General features: G+C 44.0%; 2 protein-coding genes across 2 annotated transcripts in view; one reads left to right on the top strand and one right to left on the bottom strand.

The window, feature by feature from the left end:
- FAM166C (family with sequence similarity 166 member C) overlaps positions 1-7544 on the top strand; it is an 85193-nt gene extending 77649 nt beyond the window's left edge. The window contains exon 5 of the mRNA XM_029596245.1: positions 7402-7544. Within this exon, the coding sequence (XP_029452105.1) occupies positions 7402-7407 (6 nt within the window). The 3' untranslated portion in view covers positions 7408-7544. The remainder of the gene's footprint in view (positions 1-7401) is intronic.
- Positions 7545-12661: 5117 nt separating this feature from the next.
- Positions 12662-21730, bottom strand: part of CIB4 (calcium and integrin binding family member 4) — a 407942-nt gene continuing 398873 nt past the window's right edge. The window contains exon 7 of the mRNA XM_029596244.1: positions 12662-13360. Within this exon, the coding sequence (XP_029452104.1) occupies positions 13339-13360 (22 nt within the window). The 3' untranslated portion in view covers positions 12662-13338. The remainder of the gene's footprint in view (positions 13361-21730) is intronic.

Raw genomic sequence — 21730 nt, 5'->3', positions numbered from 1 at the left:
CCAGGAAAAAGATCTAGGCATCATAGTGGATAATACTTTAAAATCGTCGGCTGAGTGTGCTGCAGCAGTCAAAAAAGCAAATAGAATGTTAGGAATTATTAGGAAGGGAATGGTTAATAGAACGGAAAATGTCATAATGCCTCTGTCTCGCTCCATGGTGAGACCGCACCTTGAATACTGTGTACAATTCTGGTCACCGCATCTTAACAAAGATATAGTTGCGATGGAGAAGGTACAGAGAAGGGCAACCAAAATGATAAAGGGGATGGAACAGCTCCCCTATGAGGAAAGGCTGAAGAGGTTAGGGCTGTTCAGCTTGGAGAAGAGACGGCTGAGGGGGGATATGATAGAGGTCTTTAAGATCATGAGAGGTCTTGAACAAGTAGATGTGACTCGGTTATTTACACTTTCGAATAATAGAAGGACTAGGGGGCATTCCATGAAGTTAGCAAGTAACACATTTAAGACTAATCGGAGAAAATTCTTTTTCACTCAACGCACAATAAAGCTCTGGAATTTGTTGCCAGAGAAGGTAGTTAGTGCAGTTAGTGTAGCTGGGTTTAAAAAAGGTTTGGATAAGTTCTTGGAGGAGAAGTCCATTAATGGCTATTAATCAATTATACTTAGGGATTAGGCACTGCTATTAATTGCATCAGTAGCATGGATTCTTCTTAGTGTTTGGGTAATTGCCAGGTTCTTGTGGCCTGGTTTTTGGCCTCTGTTGGAAACAGGATGCTGGGCTTGATGGACCCTTGGTCTGTCCCAGCATGGCAATTTCTTATGTTCTTATGTTCTTACGCTTTTACCATCGGCGATGGGAATACCTCCTGGCATGGGAGGGGTGTGGCTCAGAAAAGAACACGTGGGAGCCCGCCCGAAATATCCTGGATAAATCCCTACTGCACCGATTTCATCACGAACATCCTGGTAAACCGGGGCCGTTAAGAAGGGGGCGTAAGAGAGGAGGTACTGTTGCGGTCCCGGTCGCGACCCTAGCGACCGGGTCCTTACCTTGGCACCCGAGGAATTCTGCTGGCAAATCCGGGGATCCTTTGGGCCTGCTCAGGCCTCCGCGGCGGTGTCTCCACAAGGGAGATGCCGCCAAATGCTGCGAAGACTCCTCCCCCTTAGGCACGCACGTACGCAGAGGGAACCCTTTTAAAGGGCCTCTGGCGCGAAATCGCGGCTGGCCCCTTTCCATGACATCAGACGCCGACGGGGATTTAAACCCGGCGTCTGACCATAGTTCCCTGCCTTGCAACGTGGTTGACTCCTTGTGAGTGATAAGTTGCAGTTCCTGCTTGTTCCTGCCTGTTCCTGCTGGTGCCTTGACTCCCGCTCCGGATCCGGTTCCTGGTCTTCCTGCATCCAGCCCGTGGGACCCCTTCGCTGGAGTCTGTCTTGCTGCTGCTCCGCTGCCACGTCTGGCGGTGGTTCCAGGTGCCGGTATTCTTCCTTTAGATCGTCTTCTGGCTTTGACCCCGGCTTGTTTCGTCGTGTGCTGATCTCCACTTGTCCTGACCCAGGTCCGTCTATGCATCTCTTCTGACCCCGTGGTCCACCTAAGTCCCAGCGGTTTGGATCCCTACGGGCTCCTCCCTGGGGGGATCTCGGACTTCCAGGGCAAAGTATTCTTCAGTCTTCAGCTTCAGATCCACCTGCCAGCCTACTTCCTTCAGCGGAGTTCTCTCCATCCTCTCTCCGCTGGTCGGCCCAAGGATCCACTACTCTGGTCACAACAGTTTCTCTCCCTTTAATTTCTACTTAGGTTTTTTGATGATCTTCTAAAAATTCTTGTTTCTTTGCTGTTCCTTTCAAAGGCCTATTTTCTCCATGTCTTCTGACAAGTCTCCCAGTTCAACTCTTTATTTTCTACTTAGTCATTTTTACCTAAAGAAAAATGTCTTCTTTTGATTTTGCATTGAATTTTTCTGATAATGACAAGAGAAGAAGGCCAGCAGCTTCAAGTTTTGCCTGGACCTCATGCAGAAAATGTATATTATTGACCATCATATAAGACCTGCTACAAATGTCTGGGTGAGTATCATGATGTGTCCCACTGCAATATCTGCTCGAGGATGACATTGAGGTCCATTAAGATCTGCAAGATGAGATTATTGCCTTGTTTGGAAGAACTGAAGAAAGTCTGTGTCCACTGAGCTGAAAGGACTTCAAAGTGTAAGGAACACAGAGCTGCACTATTCGCTGGAAGCAAGGAGATGCTGAGAGAAGCATCAAGTTCTTTGCCCCAGCCCCTGCTGGGGACTTTGACTTTCGAATGAAGCCCCTCTCTAGATTCTCTCTGATGTATTCTGTCATGGCCTGCGTCTCTGCAGGTGAGAGGGCGTAGGTGCGCCCTCGAGGAGGCTTGTTGCCAAGTCAGTTTGCAAAGGCCAAAGGAGGTGCTTAAATATCGCAAGGTAATGATGTCATCAGTAGGGGCGGCCCAGGAGTTCCCGCCATTGTCTCTTTAAATAGGGAACAGATGGCGCACGTGCGCACCTTGGAAGGCACGGAGTCAGAGTGTGGGCCGGCGGCGTCCCAGCTGACATGTGGAGCATGGAGGACCAGGAACAGCATGGCAACAGTGGCTGGTCAGAGCCGCGAGTTCATCTGGAGTGGATGGCCAGGCATGACAGGATGTAAGTTGGGTTGGCTGTGGCCACCTGCGGCCGCCGGTCATAACAGAGACTGTTAATGCAATGCCATCATTGCTCTCTGCTTCAACAGCAGGGGGAAAAGGGGAACTGGATTTGTTCAGCAACTGAGGGCCCCAACTTTTACGGTCTAGAGAAACAAGTATGGGTGTAACTTGCTGATGCCTTAACCAGTAAGACTGTTACTTTGATGCATCTCAAACATTGCTCTCTGCTTCAACAGCAAGGCATAACAGGGAATTGGATTCAAAGCAATCAATGAAGGCTAGTGTGGGAAACAGATAAGCACAGAGGGAGTAACAAGGAACTGGATTCAAACAGCAATCAACGAGGGCACTGACTTTTATGGGAAACATATAAGCATGGGGTAACCTACACGGCACAGCACAAGCTACCATAAACTTACTGGGCAGATTTTCTGCTGTCAATTCTTTTTTTTTTTTTTTTTAATTCTTTATTTATATATAAATTTACTACAAATTTTCAAGAAAACAATCTTGATCAGAAAAAGAAAGAAGAACAAAAAGAGGCATACCCATAAATTTAGAGTGGAAAAATAAATACATACTTCTTCAATTCTACAAGTCCACAATATAGGATCCAATTAGCAAAAATTTTAATAAAGAAAAAATATCCCAGTGGGAATAAGGAAAAGCAGCTTTTAAACAGAGTGCCTACATGTAAACCGTTGCGATGGTATATAACTTAGCGAATGTATAGAAAAGATTTTAAATAAAATAAATAAATAAATCTTACTTAATAGGTCACCCACCATTCAGGGGGAAAGAACAAAACCTAAGGATTCAAATCCCACTAGACTGCACAATTACTTTATCACATAGGAAAAAAGCTGAGGAGGAGAAAAGAAAACATTTGTATGACCCTTATATTTTACATTACATGTACAAGGATATTTCAGGACAAACAAAGCCCCTATCTGTAGAACTCTAGGTCTCAATAGAAGAAACTGCTGTCTTCTCTTCTGTGTTTGTTTAGTTACATCAGGGTAAATTCTCACTTTTAAATGTAGGGATTCTTCGATATGGTGTTTGAAAAATAATCTCAAAACCCAGAACCAGTCAGGTTCAAGTGTGAAGGTTACCAGCATTGTGGCAGCCTGTACCATTTCACTATCTGATGTTTCCAGTAACTGGGATATATTCAAATTTGAAACCAAGCGATCCATCTCCTGAACTCCATCCTGTTTATCTTGTAATTCTTGCTTCTTAAATTGAGGCAAATAAAACACTCTAGATAAAGGTGGTGTAGCCTCCTCTGGTACTTTAAGAATCTCTGTGAGGTATCTTCTAAACATATCCTTCGGGGTATATTTATTTATTTATTTATTTATTTATTTATATATATGTGGACGCTTGGGAACATTTATGAAACATAGATTCCTCCCTCTTATTACATTCTCCAAATTTTCAAGTTTAATATGTAACTTGATTTTCTTTTATAAGAGTATCCTGAATAGGTTTCCATTTAGTTACATCTTGTCTTAATTCTCCAAATTCTTTAACATTGGAATGATTTAAATTCTCTAGCATGATGACTCTGTCCTCAATACTATTAATTTTATCCACCATTGGGTTTAACTGCAGTGACATAGAGATTCCAAGATCGTGTCCAATGTAATTGAACTTGGTCTTACCAGAGTTGGCACTTCTATCTTGGTTAATGGGTTCAAAACCATAGTTGTTTGCTCCTGCTGTTTCTGTACTCCTCCTATTGTTGGTGAGCCGGCATTCCCTCCAACGGGGCCTTCTCCAATGTCTCCTCCAGATTTTACCATGTGCTCCAACCCCGCCCGGAATTGTGAGGCGTCTGCATCTTTGTCAATTGCCCCCGCCGTCAGCTCACCTCATTGGGTTTGCTGGTGGAGCCTTGAAGATCGAGGACAAAGATGTTGATAGGTCCGGAGGAGAGGCGGATAGTTCTCCTCCAGTCTCCTCCTCCATGGACGCCACTTCCGGCTATATGTGGCATTCAAAAGAATAGTAACCGGGATAGCCCGATACACAGGAAAAAAAAGATTGCCGAGACACCCACTAGCTGCTTGCCAGCGCCATCTTGGATCTTCTGCTGTCATTTCTATGTTTCTATGCTGCCTGCAGTGTTAATGCTCCCTATCTGCAAACATACTGAAGAGGGGAGTGAATGGAGCAGGAAACAGAGAGGCCCAGAACTTTTAGTGTTATCCAGGAGACCCAACAATTGATGCTAATTCCCTGAGTCCCGGGCATTCCAATGACTGATCTGAAAACTAATATTTTAATCCATCAGTCTATATTTGAGTAATGAATTCCAGATTCTGAGATCACTAGGAAATAAACTCACCTCTGTTTGATAGAGTACAGATGCAGTCTTGCCCACTGCTAGCAATTCTGGAGTGTAACAGATTATGAAAATTCTGAAGTACTCAGAATGAGATCCATACTATAGGCTCTTAAAAGTAGGATCTGAGCTTAGCCATGCATATTTCAACATTGCCATCTAGTGTTTGTCTTGTGATGACTGAACAACTAACCCATCTATGTCCAAAAATCAGGGTATGTTGTGTCTATGATAGCCAGTTAAGTCAGAAATTGTAAAACTGTGACTTGGTTTGGATTACAACAACCTTGGCTCACCAATTCCTGTTAGTTTTGCTTACCAAAATTGCATTGTCAGTGACACTTTCTGTGGTAGCAGGTTTTATTTTACCTTTCCCCCTTCAGAATATTGAGAACTGTGAAAGAGGTTTTGTAAGCCAGTGAAGAGGCTAAGTCATCAGGTTTGGGATAGATGTAGATCAACCATAGAAAGTTTCAAATCATTTGTAGTAACGGAGAGCAGTTGTTTTTAATTCATAATATTGACTCTCTGGTTGTGTTTTTAAACTAATTGTACATGTTTAATGATTTATGTTTGATTAGTGTTGTACATCGCCTTGGTTCTTTTGAGGAAGTGCTATGCATAAATATAAGAAATAAATAAAACCAAGCAAACCTTTTTTTGACCATAGGCATAATGAAGATGCTATGGTTAAATCTAATCCAAACCCATTTATTAATCGCTACACTAGTAATCTTCTAATAGGAAGCATTGTCTGATTTATGATTCTTTAAACATGTCTTTGAATATGAAGTATTTTTTGCAAATAAGATGTTTGAGTTGGTAATGAGTGAGCATTCTGTGACTTTTATATCAACAATCATATTGGTCTAAGTTTACTGGTTAAATCATCACATTTCTATATTTCCTGTATAGTTAAGATAGAGCACACAACTTAGGATGCCTTGTTTCTGTATCTGACACTATTAGACAAACAACTTCTGCTATTTATTTAAATTTATTTAAAAAATGTATATTTCACTACATGCAACTTCATTATTCTAGGCAGATTACAACTTAAAAACATTAACATTAGATTACATGTAACATATATACAAAAGAAACAACATATTGTCTAAATCAGCTGCAGAATTTATCCTGAACTTTATATTCCATTTTCTTTCTGCAGTAACTATGTCTAAAAACCTATAGGCTTCAGATGAAAGTGACTGAGCAATAGTATACCACAACAAATAATACCAGCTCTGACTTTTATACAGTGATTCATCAAAGGGACAAATTAAGAAAGAGGAATCAGATCTGATTATAAATGAACAAATTGTGAACTAACAAGAGAGAGAGAAAGCATTTTCCTTGGAATGCATTATTAATTCAGTTTTCCTTAACTCATAGAAGAAAACATTATTCTGCTTCAGCCCATGCTGCTTCTCCCTGGGTACAAGATGTGCAATAGGCCTCCCTATCATCTTTATATAAAATCAAATATTTCTCAGTCCATAACATTATTTTTAAACCTTCTATGAATTGCCTTGATAAAATGGGTAATAAAAGCATGTTGCTTATGGGGGAATTTTAACATTATTATTCTGTCCTAGAGATCAAGTTACCCCAAGGGGATAACTTTTTATTGTATTTTTCAAACTCAACTTTTAGATTTGCTAGAGAAAATTGGTATGTAAAAGTGAGAGGTATTTTAAGTGATTAATACCAATAATTATTCCTGGTGAGTGCTACTGTTCTTCTTTTTCACATAAATTATAAAATATGTACTTTCTTGCAATAAAAAAAACAATTTTCCATTTTTTATGTTAGTTAAACTGATATAAGTTTTATGCTGTCAGAGTCTCTGTTCACAAAGGTTTTTTCATAGAGATTATTCAAATTATGATTTTAAACCTCACTCTAGTCCAGGCATGGAGGGATTTCTTAGATTGCAATTGCTGGTTACAAAATGAATCCAGGAAATAGGGAAAAGATGACAAAGTTCCCAATTGGCAAATGTGACAATACCTGCATTGAAAGCAGGTTTTAGGATCATAAGCACTAAATGTAATTGTTTGATGCATATGTACTCTTGTCTTTGGTAAAAAGGGAATGAGTAGGACCCAACGTGTATTCTACAAAAATCATAGTAATTTATCACTTGTGTATATTATGAACTGAAAATAAAATAAGGGATAGGATATCCCATAACTGATTATTATAAATCTTCAGATATCCTTTCTGTCCTCTATTAATTTCAACCATCTATGAAAACTTCAGAAGGGTAGCCGTTACTCTATAGCAGCAAAAATGATGCAGGGGTTAGTGGTACTTTACAAATTAACTGATTTATTGAGGCATGATCACCCATGTCACATAATGATATCATGACTGCTCTGGTAACCATAATTTGTTTATTTTACAGCTGTGAGAATTACAAGCCTTCCTGGTCACATGATGTTCCATGTATTGATGAAAGTTCTTCAAACATATTCATGGAAGTATTCTTGTTCAGACAGCATCAGGTGTCAGATTTACTGTTTCTGATCAGTAAATGCTTATCAGTTATGCCATGTAAACAGGTGTATTTAATCCATTTCTTCTCCTACAATATCCTATGTCATTAATGAGATAAAGAATATTATTGAAAGGCAGGGGGAGATAAATAGTTATAAACAACTAGTAGGCAGGGAAGCATTTTGAATCTTCAGTCTGGACACAGTACATCCCAATGGGTTCAATAGTGAGCTTAATAAAACTTATTATAGTATAACCCCTGCCCCAACTTCTCCAGGCATACAGGGTCAGAAGAGGGAGTTCATGAGCCAAGACTAGACCTTTGCTCCTAGGTTCTTCCTACACAGGAGCGAAAGAATCTGTTTTTCAGGGCCCTTAAAAGATTTTTGCCACCTGGAGCTCCTCTATAACCAGTCTAATAAGGAACATGACATACTCCACACTAGCTGTTGCTCAATAAATAAAATCCTTTTCTGGTCACTTGATTGCAAGAAACAAAATCCACAGTCAGTATACTACGGCTTAGTGCTCCAATTAGTACAGAAAAATAAAGGCCACAAAGAAATCAGTATTATGCAATAGCAAATGATGTATATTCTGGCAGGTAAGCATTTTGGGTCAGGCACACTCTCGCTGAGCATTTCTCCTGCTACCTATTCCCCTGCATGCAGATCTTTCTATCTCGATTTCTCTTTCTCTTCCAATATTGAAAAGTGGAAGAGCCTGTGACTGATTCCTTTCTCAATCAGCAACTCTTGGGACCTTCACTTGTTAGGCAATCTTCTTCTGACTCCCACAAGAACAATCCTCTCACTGCAATCTCAGACAGAATAGGAAATATGGAGCTTACTCTTATCTTGGGAATAACTCAGGAATTCTTCTTAGATCCCAAGACCAGCCCTCCCCAATCTTAAAGACCTGGGCACCCCAACGTTGGCTCCAGCCACCTTCCAGGACAGAAGGCTCCTTCCAATACCTCTTTCTTCAGTGAGTTACCCCTGAAGAACTGTACACATGGCATAGAAGTTTTGTTAAACTTATGACACCTCACATTTGGCAGAGTCAAACTTCTCCTAACACCCCTACTGTACTCTAATGTCTGTCTCTCTCTTTCTCTCTCTCTCTCTCTCTCTCTCTCTCTCACACACACACACACACACATACACTTCATGCAGGGTGTGTGAAGACGATTGATGCTACTAAATGGCAGTTTTGGGACTCATTTACAATAGGAATTATTTCCTTCATTAACATATTAGAAATTACAAATATTGGAATAGAGATAACATGAATGTGCTTTTCTCAAAGGCAAAGAACTGTAGATGTTCTTCTAAATGCCATGTAAATTACCTCATTGCATCCTTCATCCATCTCGCCTCCATTTCAGTCATTGCCCCTGCTCTCACTGTTATTGGATTTAATTACTCGCCTTCCCAAATCTCAGGTCAAGGCAAGTTACACTTCAGATACAAGAAGTATTTCTCTGCCCAATGGGTTTACAATCTAAATTTTTGTACCCGAGGAAATGAAGGGTGAAGTGACTTGCCCAAGGTCACAAGGAACATCAATGAGGAAAGTGGGATTTGAACCCTGACTCTAAGTGCACAAATCTACCACTAGGCTATTACAGTCCTCTCACCTCCTAGTGTTTCACTCATTTCTCTTCAAGGGTAATTTTCAAAGCCAATTATCTGGGTAAATAGTGATACATCTAGGTAAATTGGCCTCCACAGAATGACAACATTACAAAGGGTCATTCATGTACACCCAATATGACATTTTCAAATCTGCATGCATACTTTTCCCCATTCTTTCCTCTCATAGGGTGTGCACAGTATACAGGTACATTTGTCCCTGGGTATTCCTGTAAATGAATTTTCAAAAGCAATGCCTAAAGTATAGTTTCTTTGAAAATTGCCAACCCACATACTTTGTACTTAGGTGGGTTACTGAAAATTGCCCATTTATGCCAATGCTCATTTCTGTTCCTTTTATCTCTATTTACCCACATCATCCTTCACCCTCCCTTGCCTGACTCCATCCCCTCACTCCATTACTTTTTCTTTAATCTCAATTGCCTTTTTCCATTTCTTCATGCATTCTGTATTCCTCACTTCATTGCCCCAATAGAACCAAACCCAGAACAGAGAGGTCATTCAAAGATGATTGAGAATATAAATTGAGTCAGCCCTCCAACAGCGTCAGACTGGTACTGTTATTAGAGGACACATCCATGGAAATGGGAAAACCTTTCTTCATGTACCATTGCCCCTCCTCTCTCCACATAAATTGCTCTACTTACTCTGTGGTTGTCCTAGCATATGTCCTGCAAGAGCAGAGATTGAACAGCTGGATGAAATGAAAGAACATTTTTCTGCACTTTCACTACATTAACAGTCTGCTACAACTCTGATTCACTGATACTTTCAACATTTTACTGTTGTAGATGATGACATCTTCATCACAGACTTGCCTCAGTTTCACTGGGGGAAGAGAGGGAATTGTAAAGAGCCCTAGCTTTGTACCCTTTATCTTGTAATTGGTGTCTGCGATTAGAACAGGATCTACTTCACACAAATATTTGAAGTGCTTGAAAAGCAGAATATATCTCAAATAAATAAATACATATTTTGTTGACTGGACAAAACGTGATTTAAACAATTTGCTTTACAGCTGAAGTTCTGTGCTAGGATGTTGTTACATGGCAACTTGGTGCAAAACAAAAGATGAGTGGAATGTTATCCCAGAAATTAGAGTACTTGAAGCAACAATAGCCCAGATGATTTGAATTGGTAAGGAAGGGACAAACAGCTTAGTTTTTAAAAATTGTAAAACTTGGAGTTTTAAACTTGGCAAAGAGAAAAAATCTGAGGCAGGAGACTAGATGATTATAACTCAGAAATGTTTCATTTCAGTACAAGAATGGTGTAAAGATTAAGGGGCAGATTTTATAACCTGCACAGGCGGGGTACATTTATGGACGCTACCCGGCACGAACAAATGTACACTCGATTTTATAACATGCATGCGCAGCCACACGCATGTTATAAAATCCGGGGTCGGCGCACACAAGGGGGTGACACTTGTGCACCTTGCACGCGCCGAGCCCTAGGGGAGCCCCAATGGCTTTCCCCGTTCCCTCCCGCTGCCCCCACCTTCCCTTCCCTTCCCCTATCTAACCCACCCCCCAGCCATACCTAAATCCCCCCCACCTTTATTTAATTTGTTACGCCTGTGGCCGGCTGCTGGTGCACCATCCCCCAGCATGGCCGCTGTGCCGGAGGCCCCGGCCCCACCCTAGGCGCCACGCCCATGGCCTCGCCCCCTTTCTGCCCCTTTTTCAAAGCCCCGGGACATACGACCATCCCGGGGCTTGTGCACGTCGCCGAGCCTATGCAAAATAGGCTCGGCGCACGCAGGAGCAGGTTTTCAGGGTTACGCATGTAACCCTTTGAAAATCTGCCCCTAAATAATTAGCCCAGTAAGCAGAGTTGCTTACCTATAACAATTAGCAAGCTACAGGCTGACTCATCTTGTAATAGGTCAATGGCACGTAACTCGTGCAACAGGCACAATAACTGAGGTGCCATTGACTAAGATGAGGCAGCCTGAATCACAGCAGGTGATTGTGGAAGGAGTTGGGTATTACACTGGAAATAGGTTTTTCAAGACAGATTGTCCAAAGGCAGAGTCTTCCTTCTTTATCCAAGCAGTAATGAGCTGCAAATGTTTGCAGAGAACTCCAAGTCGCAGCTTTGCAGATGTCTGCGATAGGTACTGAACGATAGTGTGCGATGGATGTTGACATAACCCTAACTGAGTGCGCCTTTACTCGCCCCTGGAGAGGAAGGGCTGCTTTTTCATAGCAGAATGCAATACAGTCTGCCAGCCAGTTGGAGAGATTTTGTTTGCCCTCCTGGTTTATTTTTGTCAAAAGAAACAAAGAGTTGGGTGAACTTCCTATGGACTGCAGTGCGGTCTAGGTAAAAAGCGAGTGCACGTTTACAGTCCAAGGTGTGCAAAATTCTCTCGCCCTAGTGAGAGTGAGGCCTTGGAAAGAAAGTGGGCAAGACTATGGATTGGTTAAGGTAAAAATCCGTTACCACCTTAGGCAGAAATTTGGGGTGAGTGCGGAGAACCACTCGGTCATGCAGGAACCTTGCGTAGGGTGAGTATGTGACAAAGGCTTGTAACTCACTGACTTTCCTAGCAGATGTAATGGCTACTAGGAAAAGGACTTTCCATGTAAGACATTTTACATCACAGGAATGCAAAGGCTCAAACGGAGATTGCATGAGCCTTGCAAGAACTACATTAAGGTCCCATTCAGTAACCAGTGGTTGAATGGGAGGCTGAAGTTGAAGTAAGACCCTCATAAATCGACTCACTAGGGGTTGCGCTGTTATAGGGCATCCCCTATACCTTTGTGGTATGCCGCAATGGCACTCAGGTGTACACGCACAGAAGCAGTCTGGAGACCAGAATCTGAGAGGTGCCATGGATAGTCTAATATAGATGGAGTGGGACAGGAGAAAGGGTCGATACCTTTTTGAGTGCACCACTTGGTAAATCTAGCCAACTTGGAATGGTAAGATTTACGTGTGGAGGGCTTTCATGAAGCTACGAGAACCTGAGAGTCTTAAGTTGAAAGATTGAGCGGTTGTAAGATCAAGCTTTCAACATCCAAGCCGTCAAGGCAAAGGTTTGTAGGTTCGGATGGCATAACCTGCCTTGGCTCTGAGTTATGAGGGTGGGTGCTGTGCCCAGGCGAATTGTTTCTCTGATTGAGAGATCTAGAAGTATGGGGAACCATACTTTTTGAGGCCAATATACAGTACACTCCAGCAAGTTAGATTTGAGTTTGAGTTTCTTTTCTGTCAGGAATGGTATAGCTATCATAATGATGTGTTCAGACCTTTAGATGGTGGGTGACCAATGTGGATCATTTCATTCACTGAACGGCATTAAAAGGTCTCTTCGAAGAGAAATAGGCTTCTATTTTAGTCTTTTGGTGAACTGTGGAACTTTATAACCCATAGTAGAACGATCAGAGAGAATTTGGGGGGAAAGAGACTCAACCAAGGATATACTGAATGAATGATTATTAATTTTCAGTTTTATTTTATTGTTTTAAAAAGTATTTGTATTAACTACTTCCTACCAAAGGGAGCTAATTTTTTCACATTTCTATTACAGGAAACAATAAGCAGATAGAAAATTAATACATACAATACAGTGAATTATTAATCTTTTGATGAACTATAGTAACCCTGATCATCTTAATTTTATAACTAAAATATGTGCATTCATTTTCATTTGCTCTTCCATTTCCCTGGTTTAAATAATACCTTACAAAAAGTGGAAAAGTTCTCACTTCTTTCCTCATTGGAAAATGGCAATGAGAATAAATCTTTGGATCAGAATTTGTCCCTTAGAACTTCAAGAAGTCTATGTATTCAGCATAACTTTTAAACTCTAGAAAATCATCAATTTATTTTTAAAATACAGTGACTAGATAAGACTGTAACATATATAAAATGCCTGCAGAGCCTGATTCATTACTTTTTCCCCCATAGCACAGAATGTGAGAAAAGTCTTTTTGATTAAAACAATTTATTATAAATTAATAAATCAGGCCCATGTAGTCAAACTTTTAAAAATTGTTTGGTAATTTGAAAAATGATAATATTTATTAATTCGCTTTTTTCACAGAAGTCAAGCATTATGTATTTTTGGTAAATTAATTTAAAAAAGATTAATAGATTCCAAGTGCTGCCCTGTAGATTGCTGTAGATGGGAATGTTTCAGGTACAAAGTAAAGGCTCTTCCTTTTTTCATCACATTGTCAGAAAGTAATTCTAAAGGAACTAGAAAAAAAATTGCAATTAGACAATTCTTTCTGTAAAATTTACTCAACTGGCTCAGGAAATTAAAAAAATTAATTGTAAGGTATATTAGCTCAGTTGTCCTGTTTGCATGATTTTCTGTTAACAGATGTCTAGATACATGGTACCGGATAGTTAAATTTAAACACTATCTACTCCCAACTCCATCATCCTACAATGCAGCAGCAGTCATGATAGGATGATGATCAGAGAGGTAAGAAGACAAAATACCACAATCCACAACTTTGTTCAAAAGATTCTGATTACACAACTAGAAATCAATCCTAATATATGAGCAATGTCTAGGAGAATAAAAAATATAATCACAACTACTGGGAAACCATTCCTTCCAAACATCTTTATGATTGTATGGTTGGATAGCATTCTGAACAACATCTAGAAGAAAAACCTGCACACATGAAGGATGAGATCTATCCACCTTAGGATCAAGACATAGGTTCCAGTCCCCTCTCATAATTAAAGCAGATGACTGATAATTCTGAAGTTTGTCAAAGAGAAAAGAACAAATTCCCTATGGTTATTTCAAATTATTTATAGTCCTCTACTTCTACATATCTGTCCAGTGCAGATTACACAATAACAGTCATAAAAATTGTACAAAGTAAACATAGCATAAAATACAATATTATAAAGCAATATTCTTTTAGAACTTAATACTGAGTTTTAAAGTACACTACCTTACCCATATGCCTCTTTTAAAAAGTGCTTTAACATCCTTTCTAAAACATTAATTCCTGCTTATTATTATATCCATAAACATTATTGTTAATTCCAAGCCAAAAAGTGTTCCTATAATAATAACATAATCACCTTCTAGGTCTCTGTATGACTTGACAATTGCTAAAGGCAAGGCTTTGTATAATAATATACAGAGTTATAAGAAATGAAAATTGGTTCTTACCTGCTAATTTTCGTTCCAGTAGTACTAAGGATCAGTCCAGAGAAGTGGGTTGTGTATCCCTACCAGCAGAGGGAGTCAGAGAACCAAAACTTTGGGCACTGCCATATATACAAGAGTGCCACCTGCAGTTAGCCAGTATTGACCTGTACCCAAGCCCAAAAGTAACTAAAGAAAGAAGCGGGAGGTAGCCCCAAAAAACCCAGACAACCTCCCCACTCAAGATACAATTAACAAACAACTGTGATAAACTGCTCCAACTATCACACCTCACCGGAGCATCAGAGTAAACCAAGGCCAACGCTAGCCAAGACAGTCTTTCAGAATCAGAAGTAAGAGGTGGGCCTCTGGACTGATCCTTAGTACTACTGGAACGAAAATTAGCAGGTAAGAACCAATTTTCATTTCCCAGTACATACAGGATCAGTCCAGAGAAGTGGGATGTACTCAAGCTACCCTACACGGGGCGGGCCCCCGAAAGACCCGCATGCAAGACCCCTTCACCAAAGGACGAATCCCCCTGCGCCCTAACATCCAAACGGTAATGCTTGGTGAAGGTGTGAAGAGAAGACCACATGGCCGTCAGGCAAATTTCCTGCGGTGACAGTAACTGACACTCTGCCCAGGAGGTCGCCTGGGCCCTAGTAGAATGAGCTCTGATGCCCAAGGGGGCTTGACGACCCCGGATCATGTATGCCGAACATATGGTTTCTCTTATCCAACGAGAAATGGTCGCATTAGACGCCTTATCACCTTTGTTTGAACCCCCAAAAAGGACAAACAAATGGTCAGAACGGCGGAAATCATTGGTAACCTCCAGATACCATAACAAGATGCGCCGAACATCTAAAAGATGCAACTCCCTGTCCTGAGAAGAGTTACAGGACCGACGCGGAAACCCCGGCAGCTCCACAGTCTGATTAAGATGAAACACTGTAACAACCTTAGGAAGAAAGGACGGGACCGTGCGCAACGACACCTGGTCATCGGAAATCCGCAGATTAAGGATCACGACACGATAACGCCTGCAATTCTGAAATCTGCTGGGCCGAACAAATAGCCACTAAAAACACCGTCTTCAACGTCAGATCCTTCAGAGATGACCGGCGAAGAGGCTCGAACGGAGCATCGCAAAGCACCCTGAGTACTAAGTTCAGACTCCAGTCCGGGTACACCCTTTGGACTGGAGGTCGTAAATGCTTGACCCCCTTCAAAAACCGGGCAATGTCCGGGTGCACCACCATGGAATAGCCATTGAATCGGCTCCTTAGGGCCCCAAGAGCCGCTACCTGCACCCGGAGAGAATTGAACGCCAAGCCCTTACTCAGTCTCTGCTGCAAAAAATCCAGCACCTGAGGGACGCCGACCGATAACGGATCACAGCTTTGAAGGGAACACCAAGACTCAAACACCTTCCAGACCCTAACATAGGCCATAGAGGTGGACGGTCGCCGTGCCTGCAAAAGAGTGGAAATGACTTGCTCCGAGTAGCCCTTTAGACGTAAACGTCGCCTCTCATAAGCCAAGCCACGAGAGAGAAGTGATCCTCCCGGTCCGAGAAAATAGGTCCTTGCCGAAGAAGACCCGGAAGATGGGCCAGAGGCAATGGCCCGTGGAAAGCCAAACGCATGAGATCCGCGAACCACGGCCTGCGTGGCCATTCTGGCGCCACCAATACCACTTGTCCCGGGTATAGCTCTATGCGTCGAAGGAGACGTCCGATGAGAGGCCAGGGAGGAAAGACATACAGAAGGATTCCTGTGGGCCAAGGACACACAAGAGCGTCGATGCCCACCGATCCCTGCTCTCGACGACTGAAGAAACGTTCTGTCTTCGCATTCATCCGTGTCGCCATGAGATCCAACTGAGGTACTCCCCATCTGGCGCAAATGTGGTTCCATGCGTCGGCCGACAGTTCCCACTCCCCTGGATCGAGTTGATGCCTGCTGAGAAAGTCCGCCTGAAGATTCTCCACCCCGGCCACATGGGATGCGGCTATGCCCTCGAGATGCCGCTCCACCCAGGCGAATAAGAGGCGGGCCTCCATTGCAACCGCGGGACTGCGGGTGCCACCTTGACGGTTGATGTACGAGACTGTTGTCGCATTGTTGGAGAAGACTCACACCATCGCGCCCCGAATCCAGGGGAGAAAGGCTTGCAAGGCCAGACGCACTGCCTGCGTCTCGAGGCGATTGATGGACCAAGAACTCTCCGTCTGTGATCAGAGACCTTGAGCTGATCTCCTCCCGCACACCGCCCCCCACCTGGAGAGACTGGCATCGGTGGAGATAATCAGCCAATTTGGAGTGTCCAAGTCCACCCCCTGCTCCAGATTGTCGCGCGAAAGCCACCATGCCAGACTGAGTCTGGACGTCCGAAGGAGAGGCATTGGTAGATGATATTGTTTGGACACTGGACTCCACCGATCCAACAATGCCTGCTGCAGCGGCCGCAAATGAGAAAATGCCCAGGGAACTAACCCCAGGGTGGAAGCCATGGAGCCCAGGACCTGAAGATGATGCCACACTGTGGGAGACTGCCTCCTTAACAGGGAGAAAACCTGGGCTTGCAACTTCAGAATTCGATCCACCGACAGAAACACTTTGCCCTGCAAGGTATCGAATCGAGCTCCCAGATAAACCAGCTCCTGAGTGGGTTCCAAGTGACTTTTCTGGACGTTGACCACCCAACCTAACGATCTCAACGTGATCAACACCGTGTGGACTGACCGCACGCATTCCTCTCGTGACCTCGCCTGAATCAACCAGTCGTCCAGGTACGGATGAACCAAGATGCCCTCCTTCTGAAGAAATGCTGCTACCACCACCATCACTTTCGTGATTGTGCGGGGGGCTGTGGCGAGACCAAAAGGAAGGGCTCGAAACTGAAAATGTTGGCCCAAGACCTTGAAACGTAGGAACCGCTGGTGACACGGTCGGATCGGTATATGAAGATACGCCTCCATGAGATCCAATGATGCCAGAAATTCTCCCTTCCGTACCGCTGCTATTACTGTGCGCAAGGTTTCCATCCAGAAATGCGGGATGCGCAGACAACGATTCACCTGTTGGAGGTCGAGGATGGGACGAAATGTACCCTCCTTTTTTGGAACTACAAAATAGATGGAATAACGGCCCCGGCCCCGTTGCGCTTCCGGCACCGGGACAATCGCTCTGAGGTCGAGAAGCCGCCGCAGAGTAACCCGGACCGCCTCACACTTGATGGATGAGGTCACCTGGGACTCCACAAAGACCTCCCGAACCGGCCGCGAAATTTCCAAGGCGTAGCCATCCCTGATGACCTTCAAAACCCAGCGGTCCAATGTGATTCTTGCCCATTCCGTGTATAAGTTGGATAATCTGCCGCCGACAGCTATGACGACGGAATGGGCAGTCGTGGCTTCATTGGGTCGACTTGTTACTTGGGGCCCCTGGTCGTCCGGCGTCTCTGCCGGGTCGCCGACCCCCACGAAAGGACTGTTGACGACCAGGAGGCAGCTTAGAAGAGGTTGTGGATGAGTAACGACTAGTCCTATAGCGACGGCTGTCCCGAAAACGAGAACACGGTGGAAAAGACTTCTTTGACGATCTTCTGTCCTCTGGCAAACGATTACCCTTGGATTCTGCCAATACCTTTACCAGTTGGTCCAGTTCCTCCCCGAAAAGGAGCTGACCCTTAAAGGGCAGATTGCACAGCCAGGATTTTGAGGACAAGTCCGCCACCCAATTCCTTAACCAGAGGAGTTGGCGGGCTGAAACCATGGACACCATAGTCCTCGCCGAGGTCCACACCAGATCATAAAGAGCATCAGCCACGTAAGCAATACCGGCTTCCAAATGGGCGGACTGCACTGCCCCGCTGCTGTCGGCGTCCGCATTGTCCCGAGTTTCCTGGACCCAATACAGGCACGCTCTCTGCATGAGACTCGCGCAGATCGCTGCTCGCAAACTCAGAGCCAAAACCTCAAAGGCCCGCTTCAACTGGATCTCCAGATTTCGATCCTGTACATCCTTTAGCGCTGCCGCACCCGTCACCGGGATCTTGGTTACTGCTGAAACTGCAGAGTCCACCTTAGGAATCTTGAGCAGGTCTAACACGTCCGCCAACAGGGGATATAACTTCGCTATCGCTCTGCCAACCTTCAGACCCGCATCGGGAGTTTCCCACTCCCTGTTCACCTTACGAACCTTCTTCGGCAAAGGAAAGGCAGTAGTCGGGCCCTTAATACCATCCAGAACGGGGTTAATCCCTTCATTGTCCGATTCCTCTTGGGAAACCTTCAGCCCCAGCACTTGCAAAACTTGAGGAATAAGCGGACGGAGCTCATCCCGCTTAAACAGACGTACCACACTGGGATCATCCCCTTCCACCGCCAGGGCCTCCGGGTCATCGGAAACATCTGTATCGACATCTGCCTTGTCCGGGTCCGATCCCGGAACCACCCCCATGGCCGGAGCCTGAGGAGTTTGGATGTCCATGCCGCTTGAACGGGTCTGGTCCCTGGAAGGATGAGAAGAACCCACCCCCCGAGATCGCTTCTCCGGCGGCTGGCCTGTGCCCCCTTGAGGGCAAGGCCGTTTGACAGGTGCTCGCTGACGTGCCAAAAACGCTTCATGCATGAAGAGCACAAATTCTGGGGTAAATCCCTCCGGTTTCCCTTCCCCCCCACGGGGGGGAACTGTGGTCAGCGTGTCAGCACTCCCTGAGGAGGCTGCCCCTACAGGGGCCAAAACGGGAGGGCCCTCCTCCACAGGGAAATCCGACTGTACCAGTGCTTGCCCCTCCGCCCTAGAGGGTCCCTCCGACCCCATCGAGTCCCCCGACTCTGAGGCACAAGTGGGGCAAAGCGAGTCCGCATCTAGCACCTGCCCGCATGTACCGCACATGCGGCAGGTCGGCGATTTTGAGCGGGGGCCCATCGGGCAGGCGCGTCGCCACGCGGCACCAAGGAAAAAACAAGGCCGCGAAATCAACAGGCCCGCCTGCCGCTGCGACGCGGGAATAAACAAGAAAAAACAAGACCGCGAAATCAAACGCTGCACGGGAAAAAAAAACCCCGGCCTAGATGGAGCCAGTCACTATGGGAGAGACCGCGACGCGGGAAAACTAACCAGCGGCGAGACTAAGGAAGTCGGCCCTTAAAGTCGGTGCAAAAACTCCCCCACCGCCCAGCCGCGCAAACCTGACGCCGGCTGAGGAGAAAAAAATACAAACCCCGCGACCGTGAAAGAACCCTGATGGTCTGCCTAATAAACTCACCCTTGCGCCTTCAAAGTCCCCCGAAGCCCCGGGAGGGGAAGGGCAGCGTGGTACTCCACTCCTGACACGGCCACAACGACCCGATCCCCCTGTGCCGACTCCTTACCTCTGGTCCTAAGGCAGCTGGCCAGCCTCACAGCAAAGACAAACTTTTTTTTTTTTTTTAATAAACTTTACCCTAATACACTAAATGAAGCAGGGATCGAAGGAGCAAATGCAGCACTGTCAGAGGGGAAGAAACCAGGAGCCCCTGGAATTCCCCCCTTGACCCGATGCAGGCGAGAAACAGACAGGGATTGCCAATCCCCCGGACGCCCGGCTTCCACTGAGGGATGGCCCACGAAGGTGCCTAACACCTCAGGAAGCGTGACAGACTAAGAAAAACTAACCACCTAAGAAAAAGTAACTACAAAAAACAAAAAACTGCAGGAGTGTAACTCTTGAAGTGAAGATTGGGCATCCAAATGGCAGATGAAATTTAATGTGGACAAGTGTAAGGTGTTGCATATAGGGAAAAATAACCATTGCTGTAGTTACACGATCTTAGGTTCCATATTAGGAGCTACCACCCAGGAAAAAGATCTAGGCATCATAGTGGATAATACTTTAAAATCGTCAGCTCAGTGTGCTGCAGCAGTCAAAAAAGCAAATAGAATGTTAGGAATTATTAGGAAGGGAATGGTTAATAGAACGGAAAATGTCATAATGCCTCTATATCGCTCCATGGTGAGACCACACCTTGAATACTGTGTACAATTCTGGTCGCCGCATCTCAAAAAAGATATAGTTGCGATGGAGAAGGTACAGAGAAGGGCAACCAAAATGATAAAGGGGATGGAACAGCTTCCCTATGAGGAAAGGCTGAAGATATTAGGGCTGTTCAGCTTGGAGAAGAGACGGCTGAGGGGGGATATGATAGAGGTCTTTAAGATCATGAGAGGTCTTGAACGAGTAGATGTGACTCGGTTATTTTCACTGTCGAATAATAGAAGGACTAGGGGGCATTCCATGAAGTTAGCAAGTAGCACATTTAAGATTAATTGGAGAAAATTCTTTTTCACTCAACGCACAATAAAGCTCTGGAATTTGTTGCCAGAGGATGTGGTTAGTGCAGTTAGTGTAGCTGGGTTCAAAAAAGGTTTGGATAAGTTCTTGGAGGAGAAGTCCATTAATGGCTATTAATCAATTTTACTTAGGGAATAGCCACTGCTATTAATTGCATCAGTAGCATGGGATCTTCTTAGTGTTTGGGTAATTGCCAGGTTCTTGTGGCCTGGTTTTGGCCTCTGTTGGAAACAGGATGCTGGGCTTGATGGACCCTTGGTCTGACCCAGCATGGCAATTTCTTATGTTCTTACCCTCTGCTGGAGTCAGAGAAATACTGGCTAACTGCAGGTGGCACTCTTGTATATATGGCAGTGCCCAAAGTTTTGGTTCTCTGACTCCCTCTGCTGGAAGGGATATACAACCCACTTCTCTGGACTGATCCTGTACGAACTGGGAAGCATGGATCACCTGACTGACCCAATTTCTCTCCAACTTTTCATGTTCAATTTTTGACATATGTGTTTGCTGAAGAAATAGTATAGCGTTAAGAGTTCTAGGATCCTTGTGAAGTTTATTGAATCAACCAGTCATCAAAGGTATTTTTCAAGCATTTCCAACTTTTTATTCAAAGTACACTGGTATACAGGAAAGTTTTGGTCCACCCTGTATACCAGTGTACTTTGAATAAAAAGTTGGACATGCATGAAAAATATCTTCAATGACTGGTTGATTCAATAACCTTCATAAGAATCTTGGAACTCTTAGCACTATACCATTACTTATGGTTTGTTACCATTCAATATACCGCTCTTCTTCTCCACTCCATCATTTGCTGTTTGCTGAAGAAATTATATCTTGACCTTCAGTTTCTTAAGAAACAGCAAAATTTTCATTTGTTTAATAGGATTGGAAATCCCTCTGATGTCCATTGACACAATTTTGAAATTAGAATATAACATGACTATAAATATTAAAATTAAAGGATAAGTTCCAATCAAAGAAAAAAATTAAAAACCCTTCCCCACACTGACCAAAGGAAAAACATTGCCATTTGCTATATAGTTATCAAATCTAACCATAGGGGCAGATTTTCAAAGGGTTATGCGGGTATATTACGCGCGTAACCC

The sequence above is a fragment of the Rhinatrema bivittatum genome, chromosome 3 (genome assembly GCF_901001135.1).
Source record: "Rhinatrema bivittatum chromosome 3, aRhiBiv1.1, whole genome shotgun sequence".
In the NCBI taxonomy this organism is placed as follows: Eukaryota; Metazoa; Chordata; class Amphibia; order Gymnophiona; family Rhinatrematidae; genus Rhinatrema; species Rhinatrema bivittatum.
Note: the sequence above shows the minus strand (reverse complement) of the source record. Positions and strands in the feature narration are given on the sequence as shown.